The sequence below is a fragment of the Nyctereutes procyonoides genome, unplaced genomic scaffold, assembly GCF_905146905.1.
Source record: "Nyctereutes procyonoides isolate TBG_1078 unplaced genomic scaffold, NYPRO_anot_genome, whole genome shotgun sequence".
Taxonomy (NCBI): Eukaryota; Metazoa; Chordata; class Mammalia; order Carnivora; family Canidae; genus Nyctereutes; species Nyctereutes procyonoides.
The window spans coordinates 4,694,343-4,716,853 of record NW_026575141.1 but is presented as its reverse complement, the minus strand read 5'-3'; the positions used below and the strand labels follow the sequence as shown (position 1 = coordinate 4,716,853).

At 37.1% G+C, this 22,511-nt stretch overlaps 1 protein-coding gene across 10 annotated transcripts in view; it reads left to right on the top strand.

Annotated features, from left to right (window-relative positions):
* Nucleotides 1–22,511, top strand: part of NRF1 (nuclear respiratory factor 1) — a 135,290-nt gene that overhangs the window by 63,735 nt on the left and 49,044 nt on the right. For all 10 annotated transcript variants that reach the window (XM_055307260.1, XM_055307267.1, XM_055307265.1 and 7 more), the window contains one exon: nt 9,306–9,446. In XM_055307260.1, the coding sequence (XP_055163235.1) occupies nt 9,306–9,446 (141 nt within the window). The remainder of the gene's footprint in view (nt 1–9,305; nt 9,447–22,511) is intronic.

The window sequence follows — 22,511 nt, the reverse complement described above, 5'->3', positions numbered from 1 at the left end:
AAAACAATAAACATGTACAAAATTGAAAAAGTAATTAAAATGTATCCCTCAAAGGGGACACTGCTCTGATTATTTTGGATGACTTCTGTTAACCTTCAAGGTACAGAATATTCCTTAATATACACTGGTATACAGAGTGGCATTAAGTAATTAGAACCCATTGTTTATCATAATCAGTACACAATATGTTGTACATAATCTCTTGTTAATAACAGTTAAGGAGATGATTTAGATGTCTAATATTTATTGAATGCTTACTGTGTTCTAGGTATAGTTATAAGCACTTTGTATAATCTCATTTAATAATTTTAAAACTGATTTGCATTTTGTCCTCCTGCCTGAAGCTGTCATTAATCTTCCTTTATGCTTTTTTAGCTAGAGGCTACTGAGAAACTCTAGAAAAATTAAAATTCAATAGGGATGTTCATCTTTGGAATATGGATTTCAGAATCAAGATTGTTAATTTTATTTAGAGTTTGTTAAAGGGAGTTGGAAACATTACTAGGCCTTTTAATAGTTGATATTGTATTTTGTTTTTTTAAATATTTTTCAGGTTTCTGTTTATTTTTCCATACTGTGTTCTGCTGATATTACCTCCTTGTCCATAATTAGGGTATATATATAGCAAGGCACTGTAAACAAAATTAAGTGACTCACAACAAACTGGAAAAATGTTTTCAGGTTAATAACAGCAATTATGATTTATTGAGTATTTTTAATATGTCTGTTTTCTGCTAAACATTTTATATTTATGATTTTAAGTAATCATTGCAATAACCCTATGATATATATGTCTTATTATTTGTGCTTCACAGATGTAGAAATTTGAGGGTTGAGAGCTTAAGTATTTTGTTCAAGATCACACAGTAAGTAGCAAACTAATGATTAATATTCTAAATATATAACGAGCTCTCAAAAATCAATAAAAATGTGAACAGATGAATAATAAAGACCCAAAGATATGTTTGAATATGGATTAGATGTTAGATGATATTAAAGAATTCTGATATTTTTGTAGGATGTGATCATTATACTGTAGTTATGTGTAAGAATGCCCTTATTTTTCCAAGATGCATGCTGAAGTATTTAGAAGTGTTGCAGTGTCTAAAATATACTTTAAGTGGGGGTGCCTGGATGGCTCAATTAGTTAAGTGTCTGTCTTTGGCTCATGTCATAGTCTCAGGGTCCTAGGATCAAGCCCTACGTCAGGCTCCTTGCTCAGTTGGGAGTCTGCGTCTCCTCTCCCTCTGCACCCACCGCTCCCCCGCTCTTGCATGCTCTTGCTCTCAAAATAAATAAATAAAATCTTTAAAAAATAATAATAAAATAAAATATACCTTAAGTGGTTAGCCCCCAAAAATATTGCGTGTGTGTACAGATAGCAAATAAAGTAATTATGCCAAAATGTTGACAATTATTGAATCTGAGTGGTGAGAGTAGAAGCATTTATTTTACTGTTCTTTACATCTTTCTGTATATTTAAGTTTTTTCATTTAAAATCATATTTTCAGACGCCCAAAGACAAAAGAGAAAAGGACATAAACAGAAGGAGGAAGAACAGATGTCAAAATTTTCAAAGAAATGGAAATTAAAACAGCCATTTTACATTGCTTAGGTTGGTAAACATGGTAAAGATATACAATTTGCAGTGTTGGTATGTCAAACCGGCAGTTTAAATTGGTGTAATTTTCTAGAGGGGTGATTGGCAACTAGTATAAAATGTGCCCCAAATGTACACTTTTTAACCCAGCTTCCTTTTGAAATTTTATCCTAAGGAAATAATTGGTTAAATGAGTGAAGATAGATGTACAAGTATATCAGTCACTGTACTCTTTATAGTATTTTTTTTAATTGAAAATAACCTAAATGTTCAGAGATAAGGGGTTAGTTAGATAAATTGATGACTCATCCAGAGGTAGGACTGCTACACTGCCATTGTATAATGATGACGTTGGTCTTTCTATTAATATTTTCAGATCGAGATGATGTACTAGGTGAACAAAATTATAGAACCATAGAGTTTGGTCCTGCTTTAAAAGTCAGTCTGCATTTTACACATGTTTATGGAATTGTTGAATACAGAGGATTGTTATAACTAACATTTGTATAATATGGCAGATTTATAAAACTTCGTAGGTTTTTTAAAAAAGATTTTATTTCTTTATTTGAGAGAGCAAGAGAGCAAGCAAGAGCACAAGCAGGAGAAAGGGAGAAGCAGGCTCCCTGCTCAGAATATAGAGCTCAATCCCAGAACCCCAGGATCATGACATGAGCCGAAGGCAGACAATCAACTGGCACCCAGGTGCCCTAAAACTTTGAAGTATACATATTCTCAGTAAATCTGGCAGTAATCCTGAGATGTGCGTGTATGATTATTTTCATTTTGCAAGAGAATGCTAGCTCAGAGAGGCTGAGCAATTTGCTCAACATTTCCCAACTTCTGAAAGATAGAGCCATTGTCGAAATTTGGGTTCAAGGTGATGGAGTATTACATCTTTCATAGATTTGTCCAGGGTATTAAATATAGGGTTTTAAGTTTAATCTCATTTTCTTAGTCTTTGCCTCCTTTTCTAAAAGGGAACAAATAGAGCTACCTTCCAGTTCTCTACAATCCTGTGTGTACTTACTATAAATGTATGTTCATTTGTATGATTATTTGACTAACGTCTATCCCCAGCTAGACTGTGAGCACCAGGATGGGAGGGACTGAGTTTGCTTTGTTCTCCATTATGCTCCAGGAACCATACATTGCCCCTGCCACGAGTAGTTGCTTAGTAATATTTGTTGAATGAATAAAGCATCTTCAAACATTTGGCAGCACTCAGCAATAAAGATTCGGTTTCTAAGTTCTGATCCTACATTGGATCTCAGTTGAGACCTTGAAAAGTAAAGAACTGTGAAGTTAGCTTGTGCCATTCTTTATGGTGCTTGTTCCAGTTTGTAATTATATATTTATTTTTATGATTATTTTTTGTTCATCTTCTCCACTAGATTGGAATATGCACAATAATGGGACACTGATGGATAAATTTGCTTTCCATTTTGTCCCTGGCCCACCCTTAGCGCAGTGGCTAACATATAGGAGATGAATAAATGTTTGTTTGATGGCTGGCTGGCTGGAGGAACTACTGGGTTCAGAGATCACTTATGCCATGTCTATATTTGTAACGTGAGGTAGTGAAGTAACTTAAAACTAAGCTGATCTCTTGGAAAGGGCCTTTGACTTTGATGTAGAATGAGATTGCCTTAGTCAGAAACTCAAGGTTTTTTAGATTGCTTGGGATCTAGACTCTCAGATCTAATGTTCTCTGCAGTTTAAAACCGTTGTCTTCTTAAGCCTCAGCTTTTTAAAACAAACAAACAAACAAACAAACAAAAAATAAGTTAAAAGACCTCCAGAACAACTCCATTGTGTGTTTTGGCCCTTTGGAATATCCTTTTTAGTGAAGGTGTGGCTCCCACCTAAAAGGCAGCATTATTAACATTCAGACAAGCTCATTCAATTTTGCCTCCATGTTTGTGGAAACTGTTTTTACGCTTTGAGTTTTTGAGTAGTTACCCACATTGATTTTTCCTACATGTGGTTCAGTGTCCTCATGTGTAAAATAAGGATAATACCTACCTCACTGGGGAACAGTAGAAATTAATTAAAGTTGATTATCATCCCCCTATATATGTTTATAGAGAGCTGGCATGAAGAACATTGGCAAATGGTAGGTTTTTCAAGTTGCTGTGCCCTGAGAGCATTCTCTTGGCTTACTGCTATATCCCATACTTTTATAGGGTTGGTAGGAATAGGCCCAGAAATATTTTGTTGAGGAATAGAGAAAGAATTTCCATCCTTTTCCAGAAGAACTTCAGGAATTTCTGGAGGTGGAGCTCTTTCCTGTAACATTTAGGTGGAGTCTAATCTGTAACATTTAGATGGGGATACACTGGATATGACTAACCAGTTCTACAGGTACAGAAATTAGTCACAGGCACAGAGGCAAGAGGTAGCCCTGGCGTTGTCACCAGCTTCTCTAAAATCATCCTTCGATCTTTAATTCCATTTTCCCAGTAGATGAGTGGGAGAGTTGGTTGTGATTTCTTGTTCTAACTCATTCACTTTTTTATATAGGTTTTTAAAAATGCCTGCAAGTTACAGGAAATGGGGAAGCATATTTAAAAAATAGTAAAGTAAAAAATACCATTTGATTTCCTCATATGTGGAACTTAAACAAATGAAAAAAGAAAAAAAGTGACAAACCAAAAAACAGACTCTTAACTATAGAGAACAAACTGGTGGTCACCAAAGTGGAGGTGGGTGGGGGGACAGGTGATATAGGTGATGGAGATTAAAGAAAACATTTATCATGATGAGTACTGAGTAATGTATAGAATTGTTGAATCACTTTATTGTACACCTGAAACTAATATAACACTGTATGTTAACTATATTGGAATTAAAAATTTTTTGAATAGTGAAGTAAAAAGTTTTCATTTACTTACATACTCAGCAAATAACACTCTTAGATATAAAGTATAAGATAAAGAATCTGTTCTTTGAGGTTTCAGGGTCCAAAACTAGAAATCCAGGGAGGGAGGCAGGGGGAGAAAAGAGGCTGACATTGGGGCTAGAGAGAGAACAGGGTGAAAGCCAACATAACTTCATGGGCCACAGCCTGTGGTCTGGCTCCATGCCAAGCATGCTTCAGGATCATGGGTCTGAGAACAGCTTTGCACTGGGGCATCTTTTTATTATATACCCCAAATGACAACATATTTTTAATCTCAGAGAAGTACATAGGTAAGAAAAAAAATTGTAATCTTTCATAGGACCTTCCTGAAGACTCCTCTTTTCTCCAGAAAGTCTTCAGGTATACAAAAGAATTATGGTATCTTGTCTGGGATTGTTTTTGCAACCTGACTAAAGACCCATTGATGTTATGGTTGGAGCAGCCAATTCCTAAATCCTCAGCAAGCACATTCCATGCTCAGAACTCTAATGGCTCTTTGAAACACCCTAAGCACGCTCCACCTCTGGCAACTAGGAGAATGTTTGTTATATGTCATCTGCACATATCCGAATATGTGAAATATTTCATAACATAGGTAATGATAGTGATGTCATACATTAGTTGTATATGGTGTATATAACAAAATAAGTGATCATTTGATTTTGTAGGAATTTAAAAGGGTCAAAGAATTATGGCAAGAACACCTAGGAATTTTTCTTACAGGGAGTGGAAATTGAGTTGGGCCTTGAAAGATTTTTTTATAGGAAACAGAATTAAAGACCCAGAGGTAGAAAAGAACTTGCTAGATGAAAAAGTTAGTGAGAAAACTGGCCAGCTCAGAGAGTGCCATTCTCATCATAGTCTACAGGGCTGGGCAAGCGTGACTGTATCTGGTGGCCCCGGTGGAGTATTGGAAAAGTGGGGAGTGATTAGAAAGGTTGAAATGCTGGGCTTAGAAGTTTAGACTTCATCCTATGAGATGTGGGGAACTGGAGAAGTGATTTTGAGAAAAAGATAAATGATAGCAAAGTGGCTGAACATACAGGCTTTGGAGCTAGATAAAAATTAGTTTGATATGCACCCATATTACTACTATGTACTAGCTATATGATTTAGGTAAGTCACTTAAGTTTATTAAGCCTTGTTTTTCTTAGCTGCACAATGGGTATACTAGTATTTTCCTTATAGAATTATGAGAGGATTAACTGAGATAATATATGCAGTGATTGACACATAGTAAGTGCTTAATAAATCATATTTAACTATCATAAGCCATTATTTCAGAAGTTAATCAATTGATTATTTATTTTCATGCATCTCCAAAGGGGCTCAGATATTTAAAAAAAAAATTTTTTTTTTTTTAAAGTAATCTCTGGGCTCAAACTCACAACCCTGAAATCAAGAGTTGCAGGCTCTACTGAGCCAGTCAGGCACCCAGGGCTCAGATATTTTATAAATGGCAGTGATATACAGGATGAATTGGGTGAAGAGAGCTTGGTAGGCAGACCAGCTGATTTTGTTTTTAAGTGGTTTTAACTGGGATCCCTGGGTGGCGCAGTGGTTTGGTGCCTGCCTTTGGCCCGGGGCGTGATCCGGGAGACCCGGGATCGAATCCCACGTCGGGCTCCCGGTGCATGGAGCCTGCTTCTCCCTCTGCCTGTGTCTCTGCCTCTCTCTCTCTCTCTCTGTGACTGTCATAAATAAAAAAAAAACATTTAAAAAAAATAAGTGGTTTTAACTTTGTAAAACCAGTTAGTTGTATGAAGTAACAAAGGCTTAAGCTGTGGTTTTTGGAATAGAAGATAGAAGTTGGAAAAACAAACCTCTACATTATTGTGTCTCATAGAGACAGTTATAAGCTGCACCATCATATATGTACCATGAAGAAAGAAAAACCACTGACAAAGTCTGGCACAGTGCTGATCACTTAAAATTTTTATTTTACACTTATTGAGAGAACTCTTTTAAGCTTATTTAGACATAGATTTTAATAGTATTGCATTTTATATAGTACCTTAAAAAGGAAAATAAAAGTGAAATAAATTGGTATTCCTAAAACTTCTCACTTTCACAGTCCAGTGCTTCTGAATGACTTCTTACTGCAAAGTCATCATCGTCCGTGACATTTCATGTAATATTGTCCTCTGTGCCATCAAGAGCATGGGTGGTGCTGCATGTCTTTAGGAAGTGCTCTGCTATAGTCTCTAGACTTTTTTCTAAGATGCAACAAGTTTGATGCTGGTGCTTCTTGATCTTACTAGAAAGATCCCTGGGGAGATTATCTAACTGCAACCAAGACTCACATTCCTTTCTCAAATGGTTTGTTGATCGAAAAGGCAAGGGATTGCAGTCATGATCCTAGGGAGAAAAGCCATGTTCACAGGTGTGCAGCCTGTGACAACTGTGTCCCAAGTTGCTTCATCCACAGCAATTTTAAGATGTATCTTGATTTCAGAGCACTGATAAATGCAAAAAAATATGTACCTCAGAATTGAGAAGTCAGATAGAATTGAAGCGCTAGCTTGATCACTCTGGGAAACTTTACTGAATGACCTTAAAAACACTGTGGTCACAGCTGAAGTTATTTTGTTGTAAATTACTCAGAGGAATGCTCTATCAGCAATTTGTTTTTTTTGAAACTCAGGATATTTTAAGGAATTATATAGATCTGATAAGTTTAGCAAAGTGCCTGGAGATGAATTCCTAGAATTTTACTGATCCATAAAAATGGCTAAAATTGTTTGAAACCAGCTAATAATGTAATAATAATAATCTAATGACTTCCTGTCTTTGCCAAGTATTTCCAGCACAGTGAAATTTATTTATTTATTTTTTAAAGATTTTATTTATTTATTCATGAGAAACAGAGAGAGGCACAGGCAGAGGGAGAAGCAGGCTTCATGCAGGGAGCCCGATGTGGGACTCGATCCCCGGTCTTCAGGATCATGCCCTGAGCTGAAGGTGGCTCTAAACCGCTCAGCCACCTGGGCTGCCCGTGAAATTTATTTTTATACTATTATTATTCACTCTTACTATGGCTTGCATACTAATACAATGATTCAACCTGGTATATTAAAGTTTAGAGACCAGAATTTAGGCTTATAAGATTTGATTTTTCTCTGGGATGGTAACGAAAAACTCTACATAGGATACAGAAACTAGAAAGTAGAAAATACAAATCCTTAAAGTTGGCATGGCAACACTAGCTGCTTATGTTACAATAAATATATTGGCAATGATTTTTAAAACTTACTTGTTGTTGTTGTTGTTAGAAACCAGGCTAAAACTGAGTCTCTAAGATGATAATGACTATACGTGTTTGTACTATTTTTCTTTCATCCCCTTTGTTAACCTATTTGGAAGGTTCTGTAACTGCAAACGTTGTACTTCATAACCAACAATAATTTTTACTTTTCCATACGCTTGAGGTGGAGTATGGGAATCTATCTTTTTTTAATCCTCATGAGATACTTTTAAGGAAGTTTGCCTGATTGAGAGTCCATCCTGGAGTAGAAAACCTAGGACTGGGACGCTGGGGTGGCTCACTGGTTGAGCGTCTGCCTTCAGCTCAGGTCATGATCCCGGAGTCCTGGGATCAAGTCCCACATCAGGCTCCCTACATGGAGCCTGCTTCTCCCTCTGCCTCTGCCTCTGCCCCACCCCCTGTGTCTTTCATGAATAAATAAATAAAATCTTTTTTTAAAAAAAAGAAAACCAAAAAAATAAAAAATAAAAATAATAAAAATTTAAAAAAGAAAACCTAGGACTTGAGTATTGTCATAATTTCTGGGAAACCTCTTTTCTTTTCCCTTTATTTCTAAGATAATGGCTTGAGCCCTGAAAGCAAGTTAATTTCCTGTCCCATCTTGTTATATTTCCATAATTGCATGGCTTCTTTGTCATCTCTCAGTGTGTCCTTACCCCCCTGTGTATTCTTGTGAGGGAATGAATGCATTATTGGTGATTGTAGGATCCTGTGTCTGCCTACCCTTTCTACTCATCATGGAAGAATGTGTGCATGTACAAATGTACTGCTGCTAAGTTCTCTGTCTTTGGAGAGATCTTTCACTGGTAGTGGAAGGGAAGGAGTCAGAACAATGGTATCTGGTTTAGACCTGGGCATGCCAGAGCTACAGAGACATCATGGGTTTGAAGTTTACCACTCACCAGGGAGTACCAGAAAGGAGGGAGGGCTTGACCTGCGGGGCTCTCTCTGACCCTGGGCCTTGCTGATAGTGACACCTTTGACAGGTAGCTCCAGTATACACCACTTGTTTTCCCCTCTGAAGCCTTTCAGCTGAGCCTCTCAATCACTTGAATCACCTGTTGGGTAGTCTGGCCTTGCAGGAAAGTAGTGGCAGTTTCAGATAGGTTGCTTAGAGTTTTAGAGACATAAGTCCTTGGTGATCTGGAAAATGATTTTAGTGATGAACTACCACAGCTAGGTTTTATCAAATGGCCTGAGAAACAGAATAAAGAACGCCATTCCTATTAGACATGGAACAGGTAATAGGGCTGGCGTTGAATGAGAAAATGTGACTTTAAGAAGCAGTATTTCTGTAAAACCTTTCCCACTGGCTCCTTTCTACTGTTATTACCTATAATTTCATCATCTTTTCACTTAATTCTGTATAGTATGATGTCTTTGGGGCCAGCGGGTGTTTTTACCTGCTAGTTGTAGAAGTGTTTGCTCCTAGGGCTCTGCTATGGTTGAGGGAGCCAGCCCCACCCACTCTCCGGTTGCTTGGCACCAACCCTCCCTGGTTGCTGGGCATCTTGTTTACTCCTGCCCTTAATTCCCTGCAGGTGCGTAAGTACAAGAGCATGATCCTGGAAGACCTGGAGTCTGCCCTGGCAGAACACGCCCCCGCGCCACAGGAGGTTAACTCAGAGCTGCCACCTCTCACCATCGACGGAATTCCAGTCTCTGTGGACAAAATGACCCAGGTAAGGGGTGGAAAGTGAGGAGGAGACAGAAAGACAAGTGGCCCGGGTGTGGGCGGGCCTCAGGTCACACTTCTTAGTTTTGTGCTCAGTGATGCCAGTGGAGAGAGAGCCAAGCTTGAGTCTGACAGTGAGGTGGTAGCAGCCTTGGGGAAGAGAATGTAGTGTCAGAAGAATGCTCCCACCCGAGAGTGTGGATGTGGTCTCCTTCTTGGTTCGCAGTTCTTTCCTTTCACTTGGGCTATTGGGTTAGATAAAGAAACTTATAGTCCGGAATTGGTTTGGACAGGTGGCTGTTAGGATTTTGATGAATCACCATCAAGCAGGGCAAGTAAATGTAGTCTTTTGGGCTGAGTTGCTCCTCTATGTAAATTCCGAATACCACCACGCTGTCATCAAGGAAGGTTCCCCTCTCTGGGGAGTAAGAACAGAACACTCAGAAGGACATCCCCCTGAGTCATTGCTTCTCCTCTTGTTTTGACAAGGAAGTCAAAATGTACTTAGCCTGAGAAATCAGCATTCCTGAGGAGTTTTGCTGAGGTGGTCCATTTTAAATAGCTTTGAAAGTAACAGCTTGATCAAGATCAAATGCCTTTTTTATAACATATTTTCCTGCCCTATTTCTTTATTAATGTACTCCTCTCTTGGTAAATCCAGTTGTGAGTTTTCTTTCCTGATCTTATTCAGTCTTCCAGCAGCATTTAGCACAGTTGATTATTCCTTCCTTCTTCTTTTTTTTTTTTTTTTAAGATTTTGTTTATTTATTCATGAGAGACACAGAGAGAGGCAGAGACACAGGCAGAGGGAGAAGCAGGCTCCATGCAGGGAGCCCGACATGGGACTAGATCCCGGGTCCCTAGGATCACGCCCTTGGCTGAAGGCAGCGCTAAACTGCTGAGGCACCCAGGCTGCCCAGCTTCATTCTTTAAACTCGCCCTCAGTCACTGTGCTCTGGCCACACTGGCCCTCTTTTTATCACACTCCAAGCCCATTCTTTTGCTTTTACTGTTTCCTCTGCCTGAAACATTGTTCTCCCTGATCGTTACACGCTTAACCTTATCTTATTCAAAGTCTGGCTCAGACATTACCTCCTAAGATCAGCCTTTCCTGATTATCCCATCTAATGGAGCTTCTCCTTGCTACCAAGTCACTGTGGAATGCGTCCCCCTATCCTACTGTCTTGGTAACACTGTTTGCTACCCGGAATTATCTTATTCATGAACATTTATACTTGTCTGTGATCTATCTCTCCAGCTAGAATTTGAGAGCAGGAATTTAGTTTCCATTCTTTACTGCTGTCTACTACAGCTCCTGGCACCTAAATAACCTTTGAATTTTAAATAATAGTATATGTTCAGTAAATGACCTAAGATTCAGAGTAAAATGAATCCAGCATGGTAGGTACTTGGATTGTAAGTCTTCCAAGTGGATGTTCATTGGCTGCAGATACTGATGCTGCTACTCAGGGGGTAACACTTTTTTTCCTGCTGAATCTGAGCTTGCAGTTTAGTCTAAAGCCATATAATGTTTTATAAAGCTAAACTGTGATCTTTTGCTTATTGGATTCATAGATCTTTCTCTGGACATTTGAAGAATATCTAAATAATGGTTCAAAAGGAAAGCATTATCTAAACTTTTTTCCTGTCACTTCATACCTATTATTCTGTCCTTAGGACCATTGACTAATTAAAGAAAACATAAGATGATTTTTTTTACCTGATTGATATAAAGAATTTATACCTCAGATATAAGGTAGATAAAAAGCTAAACTTCTGGTTAAGAATACTATGAGAGGTATTATGCCCTCTACCGTGATGGGCATTTTTTTCCTTTGTCACATTTGAAACTTTTGTTTTCTATTCTTGTGAAATACATACTTGGGAGAGCTTTGTCGAATGATCCCAGGGAAGTTAGTACTGAAATCAGGGATCAGACTCAGGTACTTTGTTGGGAGCATGCACATTCTTTATCATCCTACATTCCATCCTTTCCCTTCTCATCACAGATCATGACTAAAAAGTAATATGTAACAAATAAAACAAACAGATGGTGAGGAGGAGTGAGAGCAGGGTGTTGAAAACCCCAGCTCCTAACTGGATGGTAATTTCTGCGTATTTGGATCCTGGATTTTGCCCTCTGGATTTTTTTTTTTTTATTAATGTGAGCCAGTTACCTTTTTTTTTTTTCTAATTGATACCAAAACCTTTCACGATTAATGATAGTAAAAACAGGGTATTATTTCAAACTAAACCTAGGTAGGAGAGGGAATGGGAATACAAGCATTTTAACACAGTGTCAGTAGAAATGCGCAGTGGTATTATCTTTCCAGAAAGCTGGGTGACAGTGCATATCAAAATTTAACATATGAAAAAAAAAACAACAACAAAATTTAACATATGTATGTCATGCCCTCCAGGTGAGCAAAGATGTATGTTCATGGCATTGTTTATAATAGAAAAATCTGGGAACAAAGTACTTGAATAAGTTAAGGTAGTGATATTTAGAATTTATGTGAAAAAACAGCAGCTCCCAAACTAGACTAGAAATTTACTATTCAGGGAAATATTAGACACCAAAAATGCTGATGTTTTCTCTATTGCAGTGGGATAGAGAATTCCAGTAGTTTTTAACTGCTTGTAAAATAACATTACATATGTTCTCTAATTTGCTTTGTTTAATACTGTTTAGTGCTTTATTTTTTGTTTGTTTAGGAGAGGGCTAGATTTTTTCCCCCCAGGGAATACATAATTGAGTTAATCAATTTCATTGGTTTAGAACATGCACACAAAACTTGTCTCTGTGTGTTGTGTGTATGTAAAACTTACTGTAAAACCAAAATATTAACAGTGATTATCTGTACACGGTGGCATTATGAGTGATTTTCACTTTCTTTGTCTAATAAGCATGAATTACTTTTATAAATAGAAACACAAAAATATTTTTTATATTTAAACTTGAATTTTTCTTTTTCTTTTTTTTTTAAGATTTTATGTACTTATTTTAGAGAGAGAGAGCATGAGCATGAGGATAGGGGCAGAGGGAGAAGCAGGGTCCCCACTGAGCAGGGAGCCGAATGCAGGGCTCAATCCCAGGACCATGAGCCAAAGGCAGATGATTAGCTGACTGAGCCACCCAGATGCCCCTAAATTTGATTTTTTTAAAGTACAAGTTTGTTGAACTTTAGATGAAGTTGTCAACAACTCTTTTTTCTTTCTCTTATTTTTCTCATATAGCTACTATGTTTTGGGAGACACACTACTAGGTTTTTATAGGAGTATCTCATTTAATCCTTGTCCTCCAGAGTACATATATAATTCCTATTTCATAGTCAAGGAAGCAGAACTCATATATGGTTGATTGATAACCATAAAGGATGAGGAAATTTAATTGGATACCAATTCTAGAATCCAGACCATATGGGTAATTCATGACTTCCTTGAAGTGTTAAATTCCAGAATTATAAAGGTGCATGGTAACAGAGATGGACTTGGGTTAACTAGACAACTCTATTAGTCATCTTATCTGCACTGAATGCTGTGGAGATGAATAATATTTATATTGATGATCCAGACTGACAAATATAATTCTATATGCAATCCTAAGATGAGTACTCAATCATCTAAAGAGTAAATTGTATTCAATATTGTTCTAATGTTATGGGTTGGTTCCATTATTATCTACAAATTTGAAAGTTAGCCTGGTTTATTAGAGTTGGAAGGTCTAGTCTCTAGTCCCATTCCTACCACATAGAGCCCGGGTTCCCAGTTTTATCTGAAAGTGAGAATAATATATGCCCTCCTACTTTATGGAGTCAAATAAATTAAAAATAAGGTATTATATGGGAAAGTGCTTTGAAAATGAATACATCACACAAAGATAGTATTATCACTTATACTAACTGTATATATTACCTATATTAACTTTTGAGTGACCTGAACATTACCATTTCTCACCCATTTTTCACTTACAAAAAGTTAGTGGACCTGGAATTTTTATTTGGCTAAGCAATGAAGTGGGACAATACAGGTGATCATATATTTAAAATTGAGGCATAAAGAGAGGAAGCAATTTATGAGGCAAATTAGTGACAAATAGAAATGGAATTAAATGAAGTCCATATTGCCAGTGTTTTCTTTCGCTCTCTCTCTCTCTCTGTTTCTGTCTCTTTCTGTAAAATTATATTATGATCATCACTCAGGTTGAGTATTTTAACTAATCTACACTAAACATTTACTGTCTTAAAGAAATTTCTTGCTTTATCAAAATTGTCTCCTACACAAATTGAAATTACATATGATAGAATATCTTAAGTTCTGTGTGAACTGAATGCTCTGGTTCTTTTAGGAAGCAGCTCTGTAGTTTTGCTTTTTGTTATTTTTTAATTTATTTTTGGTTTTGGTATGAGTATGATGCCATGTTAGTAAATAGAATATTTATATAAACATTTACTTAAAAATACAAACTGTAACTCTGTCTTGATCCTGTTAAAGTCTTAGTGTGTATGTGTGCGTTTGTGTGTGATAAAAAACACATAGCTCTGTAATATTTTTAGTGCTAAAATGAAAACTTGCATTTCTAGGGAACTTTGTGAAAAGTGTCTAGGGGAATGCCCTGATGGTTCAGGGCATTCATTGGTTCAGTGGTTGAGTGTCTTCTTTCGGCTCAGGGGGTGATCCTGGGGTCCTGGGATCGAGTTCCACATCGGGCCCCCCACAGGGAGCCTGCTTCTCCCTCTGTCTATGTCTCTGCCTCTCTGTGTCTTTCATGAATAAATAAATAAAATATTTTTAAAAAGAAAAAAAGAATAGTGGCTAGAACTTATCCCATATCTGCCTGCCTACTGGCATAAGAGTTGAAGGAGGTTGAAATAAGGCTTAGCAGAAGAAATCATTAATTTAGTGTAGATTCTGCAATGAAATAATGAAGCATCTTTTTCAGAGATTTTGGAAGCCAGGTTTGCAAAATTTTATAGGATACTTCAGACCAGAAACCAAAGCTAAATCATGCTTCTCAAACTTCAGGGTGCGTAAGAATTACTTGAGAGTCTTGTCATTTAAATGCAGACTGTGTTTTGAGTGGGGACCTGAGATTATGGCTTCTAGCAAGCTCCCAGGTGATGCCAATGCTGCTGCTAATTCCCAGACTACACTTTGAAATTAGGAATTACGTTGTTGCTTGAAGAGTTTTTAAGCAATTATTATGATTTTGCTCGTGGGAAATCAGTTCTGCTCTTTAACCACATTGGAATCTAGTCGGATTGTCTTTTTCTTGGGAGGCTATAAATCTTTTGGAATTTGTCTTAGAAGAGATCCACGCAAAGATTATAATATAGAAGAAGCATCTCTGGAAAGACCAGTCCAGCACTATTGTTTAAAATTCAGTCCTTTTTGAGACAAAGAAGGGCATTCATAATAATGGGGTAAAATCAGAATAACAACTGACACCATAGAAATAAAAAGGATTATAAGGGCATACTGTAAAAAATTATATGCCAGTAAATTGGACAACCTAGAAAAAAAGTGGTAAATTCCTAGAACATACACTCTTCCAAAACTGAAACAGAAAGAAATAGAAAATCTGAACAGACCAGTTATTAGTAATGAAATTGAATTATAATAATAATAAAAAAATTCCAGGGCACCTGGCTAACTCAGTCAGAAGAGCATGTGGCTCTTACTCTCAGGGTCCTGAGTTACAGCCCCATATTGGGTGTGAAGATTACTTGAATAAATAAAAAGTTTGAAAAATAATGAATAAATAAAGCAAAACAAACAGAAAAAACCTTCCAACGAGCAAGTCTAAGACCAGATGGCTTCACAGGTGAATTCTACCAAACATTTAAAGAAGAGTTGATACCTGTTCTTTTCATACTAGCCCAAAAAATAGAGGAAGAAAAGAAATTGTCAAATTCCTTCTATGAGGGCAGCATTACCATGATGTCAAAACCGGAAAAGGACCCTACAAAAAAGAAAACTACAGGGCAGCCCCGGTGGCTCAGCGGTTTAGCGCTGCCTGCAGCCCAGGGCATGATCCTGGAGACCCAGGATCAAGTCCCACGTCAGGCTCCCTGCATGGAGCCTGCTTCTCCCTCTGCCTATGTCTCTGCCTCTGTGTGTGTGTGTGTGTGTGTGTGTGTGTGTGTCTGTTGTGAATAAACAAATAAAAATCTTAAAAAAAAATTACAAAAAAAAAAAGAAAACTACAGGCCAATATTTCTGATGCACGTAAGTGCAAAAATCCTCAACAAAATATTAGCAAACTGAATTCAACAAGACATTTAAGAAAAAAATCTTTCACCATGATCAAATGGCATCTGTTCCAGGGTTGCAAGAGCAGTCCAGTATTCACAAATCAGTCAGTGCGATACTTCACATTAACAAGAGGAGGTTAGAAATCATATGACTATCTCATGAGATGCAGAAAAAAAAATTGACAAAATACAACATCCATTCATGATAAAAACTCCCAGCAAATTTTTTTTAGAGGGAGCATACCAACATAATAAAGGCCATCTATTAAAAACTCACAACTAACATCATATTCAGTGGTGAAAAACTGAAAACTTGGGACGCCTGGGTGGCTCAGTGGTTTGGCACCTGCCTTCAACCCAGGGTGTGATCTTGGAGACCCGGGATCGAGTCCCACGTCAGGCTCCCTGCATGGAGCCTGCTTCTCTCTCTCTCTCTCTCTCTCTGCCTGTGTCTCTGCCTCTCTCTATATATCTCTCATTAATAAATAATTTTTTTAAAGACTTTATTTATTTATTCATGAGAGACACAGAAAGAGGGGCAGTGACACAGGCAGAGAGAGAAGCAGGCTCCATGCAGGGAGCCCGACGCGGGACTCAATCCTGGGTCTCCAGGATCACGCCCTGGGCTGCAGGCAGCACTAAACAGCTGCACCACCGGGGCTGCCCCAAGTAAATAAAATCTTAAAAAAAAAAAAAACTGAGAACTTTTCCTCTAAGATCAGGAACAAAGATGTCCACTGTCACCATTTTTATTCAGCATAGTACTAGAAGTCTTAGCCACAGCAGTCAGACAAGAAAAAGAAATAAATGGCATCCAGATTGGTAAGGAAGGAGTAAAACTGTCATCATCTGCAGATAACATCATACTATATGTATGTATTTACTATATGTAAATGCTAAATACTCCACCAAATAATTATTAGAACTGATAAATGGATTCAGTAAAGTTGTAGGACACAAAACTGATATACAGAAATTTGTTGCATTCCTATATGCTAATAACAAAGTAGCAGAAAGAGAAAGGAAAACAATTATATTTACTATTGTACCAAAAAAGAATAAAATACTTAGAAATAAACTTAATCGAGGAGGTGAAAGACCTATACTCTGAAAACTGTAAGATATTGATGAAAGAAATTGAAGACAATACAAATAAATGGAAAGACATTCTGTGCTCATGGATTGGAAGAATTACTATCGTTAAGGGGTGCTTGGCTGGCTTATTCGGTAGAGCATGCAACTCTTAATCTCAGAGCTATGAGTTCCAGCCCCATATTGGGTGTGGAGCCTACTTAAAATTTATTAACAAATGAATGAATGAATATCATTAAAATTTCCATACTATCCAAAAACAATCTACAGATTCAGTACCATCCTTATCAAAAATCCAATAGCATTTTTCATAGAATTAGAACAAATAATCTGTATGGAATCACAAAAGACCCCAAATAGCTAAAGCAATCTTAAGAAAGAAGAACAAAAATGGAAGTATCACAACCCCAGATTTCAAGAGAGACTACAAAGCTATAGTAATCAAAACAGTATGGAACAGTATAAAAATAGGCACATAGACCAACAGAACAGAATAAAGAGCCCAGAAATAAACCCATTTTATAGCCAGTTAATCTGTGACCACAGAAACAAGAATATACAATGGAGAAAAGACACTCTTCAAAAATAGTGCTGGGAAAACTGGACAACTACGTGCAAAAGAATTGAACTAGACCACTTTCTTTCACCATACATAAAAATAAAGCTCAAAATGGATTAAAGACCTAAACATGAGACCTGAAACCATAAAACTCTTGGAAGAAAGTTAGGCAGTGATCTCTTAGACATTGCCTTTGCAACATATTTGTGGATATGTCTTTTTAGGCCAGGGAAACAAGGCAAAAATAAACTATTGGTACTATAACAGAATAAAAATATTTTGCACAACAAAGGAAACCATCAACTAAACAAAAAGGCAGCCTACTAAATGTGAGGAAATAATTGCAAATGATATATCTATTAAGGGGTTAATATCCAAAATATATAAAGAAGCTATACAACTCAACACCAAAAAACACCAAACCAAACCAAAACAAAAAACAATGTAATTAAAAAATGGACAGAGGATCTGAATAGATGTTTTTCCAAAGAAGATATACAGATAACAGACACCCCTAAAACTCTTAAATACAGAGCACAATACAAAGAGTAGGTGAGTAGGGGGATGGGTGCGATAGATAAAGGGGATTAAGAGGTATAAACTTCTAGTTATAAAATAAGCCATGGAGGGGGCACCTGGGCACTTTACTAATATAAAGTGGTTGAGCATCTGTCTTTGGCTCAGGTCATGATCCTGGGTCCTGGGATCGAGTCCCTCAACAGGCTTTCCCAGGGAACCTGCTTCTCCCCCTGCCTGTTTCTTTGCCTCTCTCTCTCTGTTTCTCATGAATAAGTAAATCCTTAAGATAGGTAGGTAGGTAGATAGGTAGATAGATAAAAGTAAGTCACAGAGATGAAACAACATAAGGAATATAGTCAATAATGTTGTGATAACATTGTATGGTGACATAGGTGACTACAATTATTTTGGTGAGCATAGAATTGTCAAACCAGTATGTTATACACCTGAAACTAATATAAATATTCTATAGTAATTACACTTCTAAAAAAAAAAATCTGCTACTTTTTCCTTTGTCCCTTCCCTTTCCTCACCTGAACTTACTGTCTGTCCTCCTCTTACTCTCACTGGAGCAATCTTTGTTGCTTTAATATTCCCTTGGGGTGATGATGCAATAGGGTAGTAATTCCTCACCAGTTTTTAGGAAAAACCTTCAGAAACATTCAGCACAGTGATTGCTTCATTAGAAGGAAGTTATTCACAGGGTTTGACCCATTTTACTTAGAAAATATTAATCAGTTGTCTTTTAGGTTTTTTGAATGTTGTTTTGCAAAAGCATAGGTCCAGCCTCTTCTACCCAAAGAGTAGAAACATTATGCTAACTGAAATAAGCCAAACACAAATGACAAATCTTGTGTGCAATTCCACTTACGTGACATATCTAAAATGGGCAAATTCATAGAGGCAGAAAAGAGTAGAATTTACAATGGGCAGAAGAGGAGTAGAAATGAAGAGTTATTGCTTAATGCATACAGAGTTTCTGTTTGGAATGGTGATGAATACATTCTGGAAGTAGTAGCGATGATTGTACAGCACTGTGAATGTACTTAATGCTACTGAATTGTACATATTAAAACCATAATTTATGTTATATATATTTTATGACAAAAAATTAGTAGAGTGGTCTTCAAACTTGACCACATAGTAAAATCACCTGGAGAATTTAAAATCATAGTGCCCATACTGCAGACCAATTAAATCAGAATCTTTGGGGATGAGATCCAGCATGTATAGCATTTAAATTCCCCAGGGGATTACAATGTGCAGCCAACTTTGAAAACCACTGTTGTAGATAATAGTTCCAAACTGTTTCTCCTTACTGTAATGTCAAAACTTATGTACAAAGTAGGCTTTTCCTACCCTCTAAAATTATAAAAAATGTTTATATGATGCCATTCCACATTTTGTAAATATTAGGCAGGCAGGATGAGATTAAGACAATAACAAAATTATTACTAACAAAAATACTGAATTCTTAAGTAGAACATAACATATTTTGAGTAGAGTAAAAGAATAATGATATATTTAAGAATGCTAATAGAAGGGAATAGACATAGAAATTGCAGGATACAACTAGAGAAAAATATTTGCAAATTATATGGCAAAGTAGTAATACCCAGAATAGAAATTTCCTTCAATTTAATAAGAAAGAGAGGGATCCCTGGGTGGCGCAGCGGTTTAGCGCCTGCCTTTGGCCCAGGGCGCGATCCTGGAGACCCGGGATCGAATCCCACGTCGGGCTCCCGGTGCATGGAGCCTGCTTCTCCCTCTGCCTATGTCTCTGCCTCTCTCTCTCTCTCACTGTGTGCCTATCATAAATAAATAAAAAAAAATAAAAATAAAAGAAAGAGATATTAGAAAAATAAGCAAAGCATTCTGAACAGTTCGGAAGAAGAAAAATAATCAGTAAACATACAAAAAGATTCTCAACCTCACTAGTAATGAAAAAGTAATTACCATTTCCCCCACATTTGATTAGTCAAAATAAGAAAGGTGAGTAATGAAAAATTTGAGGGAGTTTTTGAAAGAATGAGTATTGTTTTGTACTGTTGAGGGAATGGGATTGGCAGACTTTTTGGAAGACAATTTGGCAGTGTCTATTGAAATGTTAAATGCAAGGGCACCAGAATGGCTCCATTGGTCAAACCTCTAACTCTTGATCTCAGCTCAGGTCTTAATCTCAGGGTCACAAGTTCAAGCCCCAAGTTGGGCTCCACACAGGGTGTGGAGCCTACTTTAAAAACAAAAATTAAATGTATATGCCTTCTAACCAGCAGTCTCACTTTGCTGCTAGAGAAACACCCATACCTGTGGACAAAGAGACATTTTACAAGCATTGTAAATAACCTAGATGTTTATCAGCAGGCGAATGGTTAAATAAAATGGAAAAAACCTCTATCATGGATACTAGAGAACTACTTTTTTTAAATTAGGTTATTCTAGTTCCTGTACCATGAGAAGGTCTCTGTGACAATATGTTGAGTGGAAAAATTGAGTTGTAGGAAAATATGTACAATATGATATAATTTGTGTTTTCTTTCATCACATAAAACTGTGCTTTTCCATCATATATTCATGTAAATGCATAGAATTTGGCCAATAAGGAAGAACATTCTGGCTGCTGATATATGACTGGTTTGGGGAAGATGGATGGAAAAGAGGACTTTGCTTGTTTAGATTTTTGTACAAAAGAGTATGGCTGGGATGAGATAGCAGAAACAGACTGATTTAGACTCTTTCAAAAGGAAGATACAATTTTAAAAGCAGTTTGATGAATGTGAAAGAGTCTGGTAGGTTGATGGGGTGTGGAGAGATAGAAAGCAGAAGGGTTGGCTTGAGAGAAGTCTCAAAACGAGTGATTTCATTGACATATATTCTCTGAAGTTCTCTTTCCTTCCAGACTTGTTCTTCCCATGTTTCAATGGGAATATGTTTTATGGGGGAAAGAAATTAAAAGAAGCCAGTGTTTCTGCTGATGCTGCCAGGGAGTGGGGATGTAGGATTGGCATTTCTAATAAGGAAAATCACTCTCATTGTCTCTATGAACAGAGGTCAGTAGTGGAAATCATTTTAAATAGTGAGCAAAAATGTCATTTTGCTTTTGCTTTCTAATACCCTTTATATATCCATCTGAATGTAATTGAATCTGTTGACCTGGAAGATCATAACTTTAAATTAAAATAATGAAGCCACAATATGAAAATTCTACAGTTTTCCTTCTCTCCCGCCTTCCTGTTTCCCTGTAGGTTCTAGAAAGCATTCACCTGCCAACACAACTTGATTTCAGCAGCCTTCTCTTAAAATTAATTATGTATACTCTCATCTTTTCAGTAAAGGGAGAGTTGACAAACGTTTTGGTTTGAGAGGCCTTTTCTTGGTAACTGAATCAAATTAGACACCAGGGCCTCAAAAATCCTAGACTTGGGTACAGGTGGAGCAAAGATAGAATGAGAAAAGATGGGCATTTGGGAATGTACAAGGATAATGCATTGTTGAACAGCAAAGAATTTACAAGTGGACAATTTCTAACATAGTAAATTATTTCATTGTGGCTAGATTAAACTTTTTAGAATTTCAGAAAATCTTTTTAAAAACCATCTGTGATTTCTACATAATCTTTACTTTTGATTGCCACTGGCAGGAATTTGATACCATTTTTCTTTGCTGATGTGCCCGGAATGAGTGGGACTTTCTACTCTTTGCAGGTTTGGGGTGGGTTTACTGACCAAGCAGGACACTTTAAGCCCATATATAACCCTAAATCAGAATGAGAGGCTGGGAAAGCTTGTTACGGCCCAATTAAAGGACAGCCTGAGAGGGTAGGCTTTACCTTTGCTGATCCTGTTGATTGTCTCCTCTGGGGATTAAAGACAAACCTTCCTTAACAAGCACATTGAGTAGCTTGGGTTTCCAAAACTCTCCAGGACCAGTAATTAATCCAACTGGTAATAAGAGCACAGTGCTGAATTCTGGAAAGACATCATTTAACTCTTTGTATACTGCATAGTTCATTTTCCCTTATTGATAGTCCCTTTTGCCTGAGCACTGTTTATTTGGGACAGTATAAAGTAACAGTCTGGTGGAAAATCATCCTTTTCAGGGAAGTCCTATCATCTCTATGCATTTAAAAGCAAAGAATGGTCTTCATCCCTCAAATGTACAGACTTGAAAAGTGAACTTTTATAGTAGAAAGTGCTTTTTACCTCTTGTTTTGATATGGGGGCAAATTACACAGTGGATAATTAGTAAAACATTAAAATCTGCCTGTGAGTTAGAACTTGTATACCAGCAGTTAAATTTCACTCTGGTCTCATCTTTTAACTTTTGATGGAGTTTTTGACTGTGGATGCAACCTTCTCCATATATTGTTTATCTTTCCTACTCTCTTCTTCCCAGGACTATGAGACATTTCCCATCCAGAGATTCCCAGCACATGGAACATCTCTGACAGGCTGCCTAGTTCTAGTTCTCTCTTCTTATTATGGTTACACTTGAGTCCCATTTTCTGATGATTTCTATTAGTAACTGCTTGTACACATTTTTTTTAAATGCCCCAAAATCCAATAGAACAAATCACCTAAATCATCTCTACATTGGAGTGTTTTGGTAACAGCTTCCTTCTTCAAGGCATTGAATTGACCTCAATGGT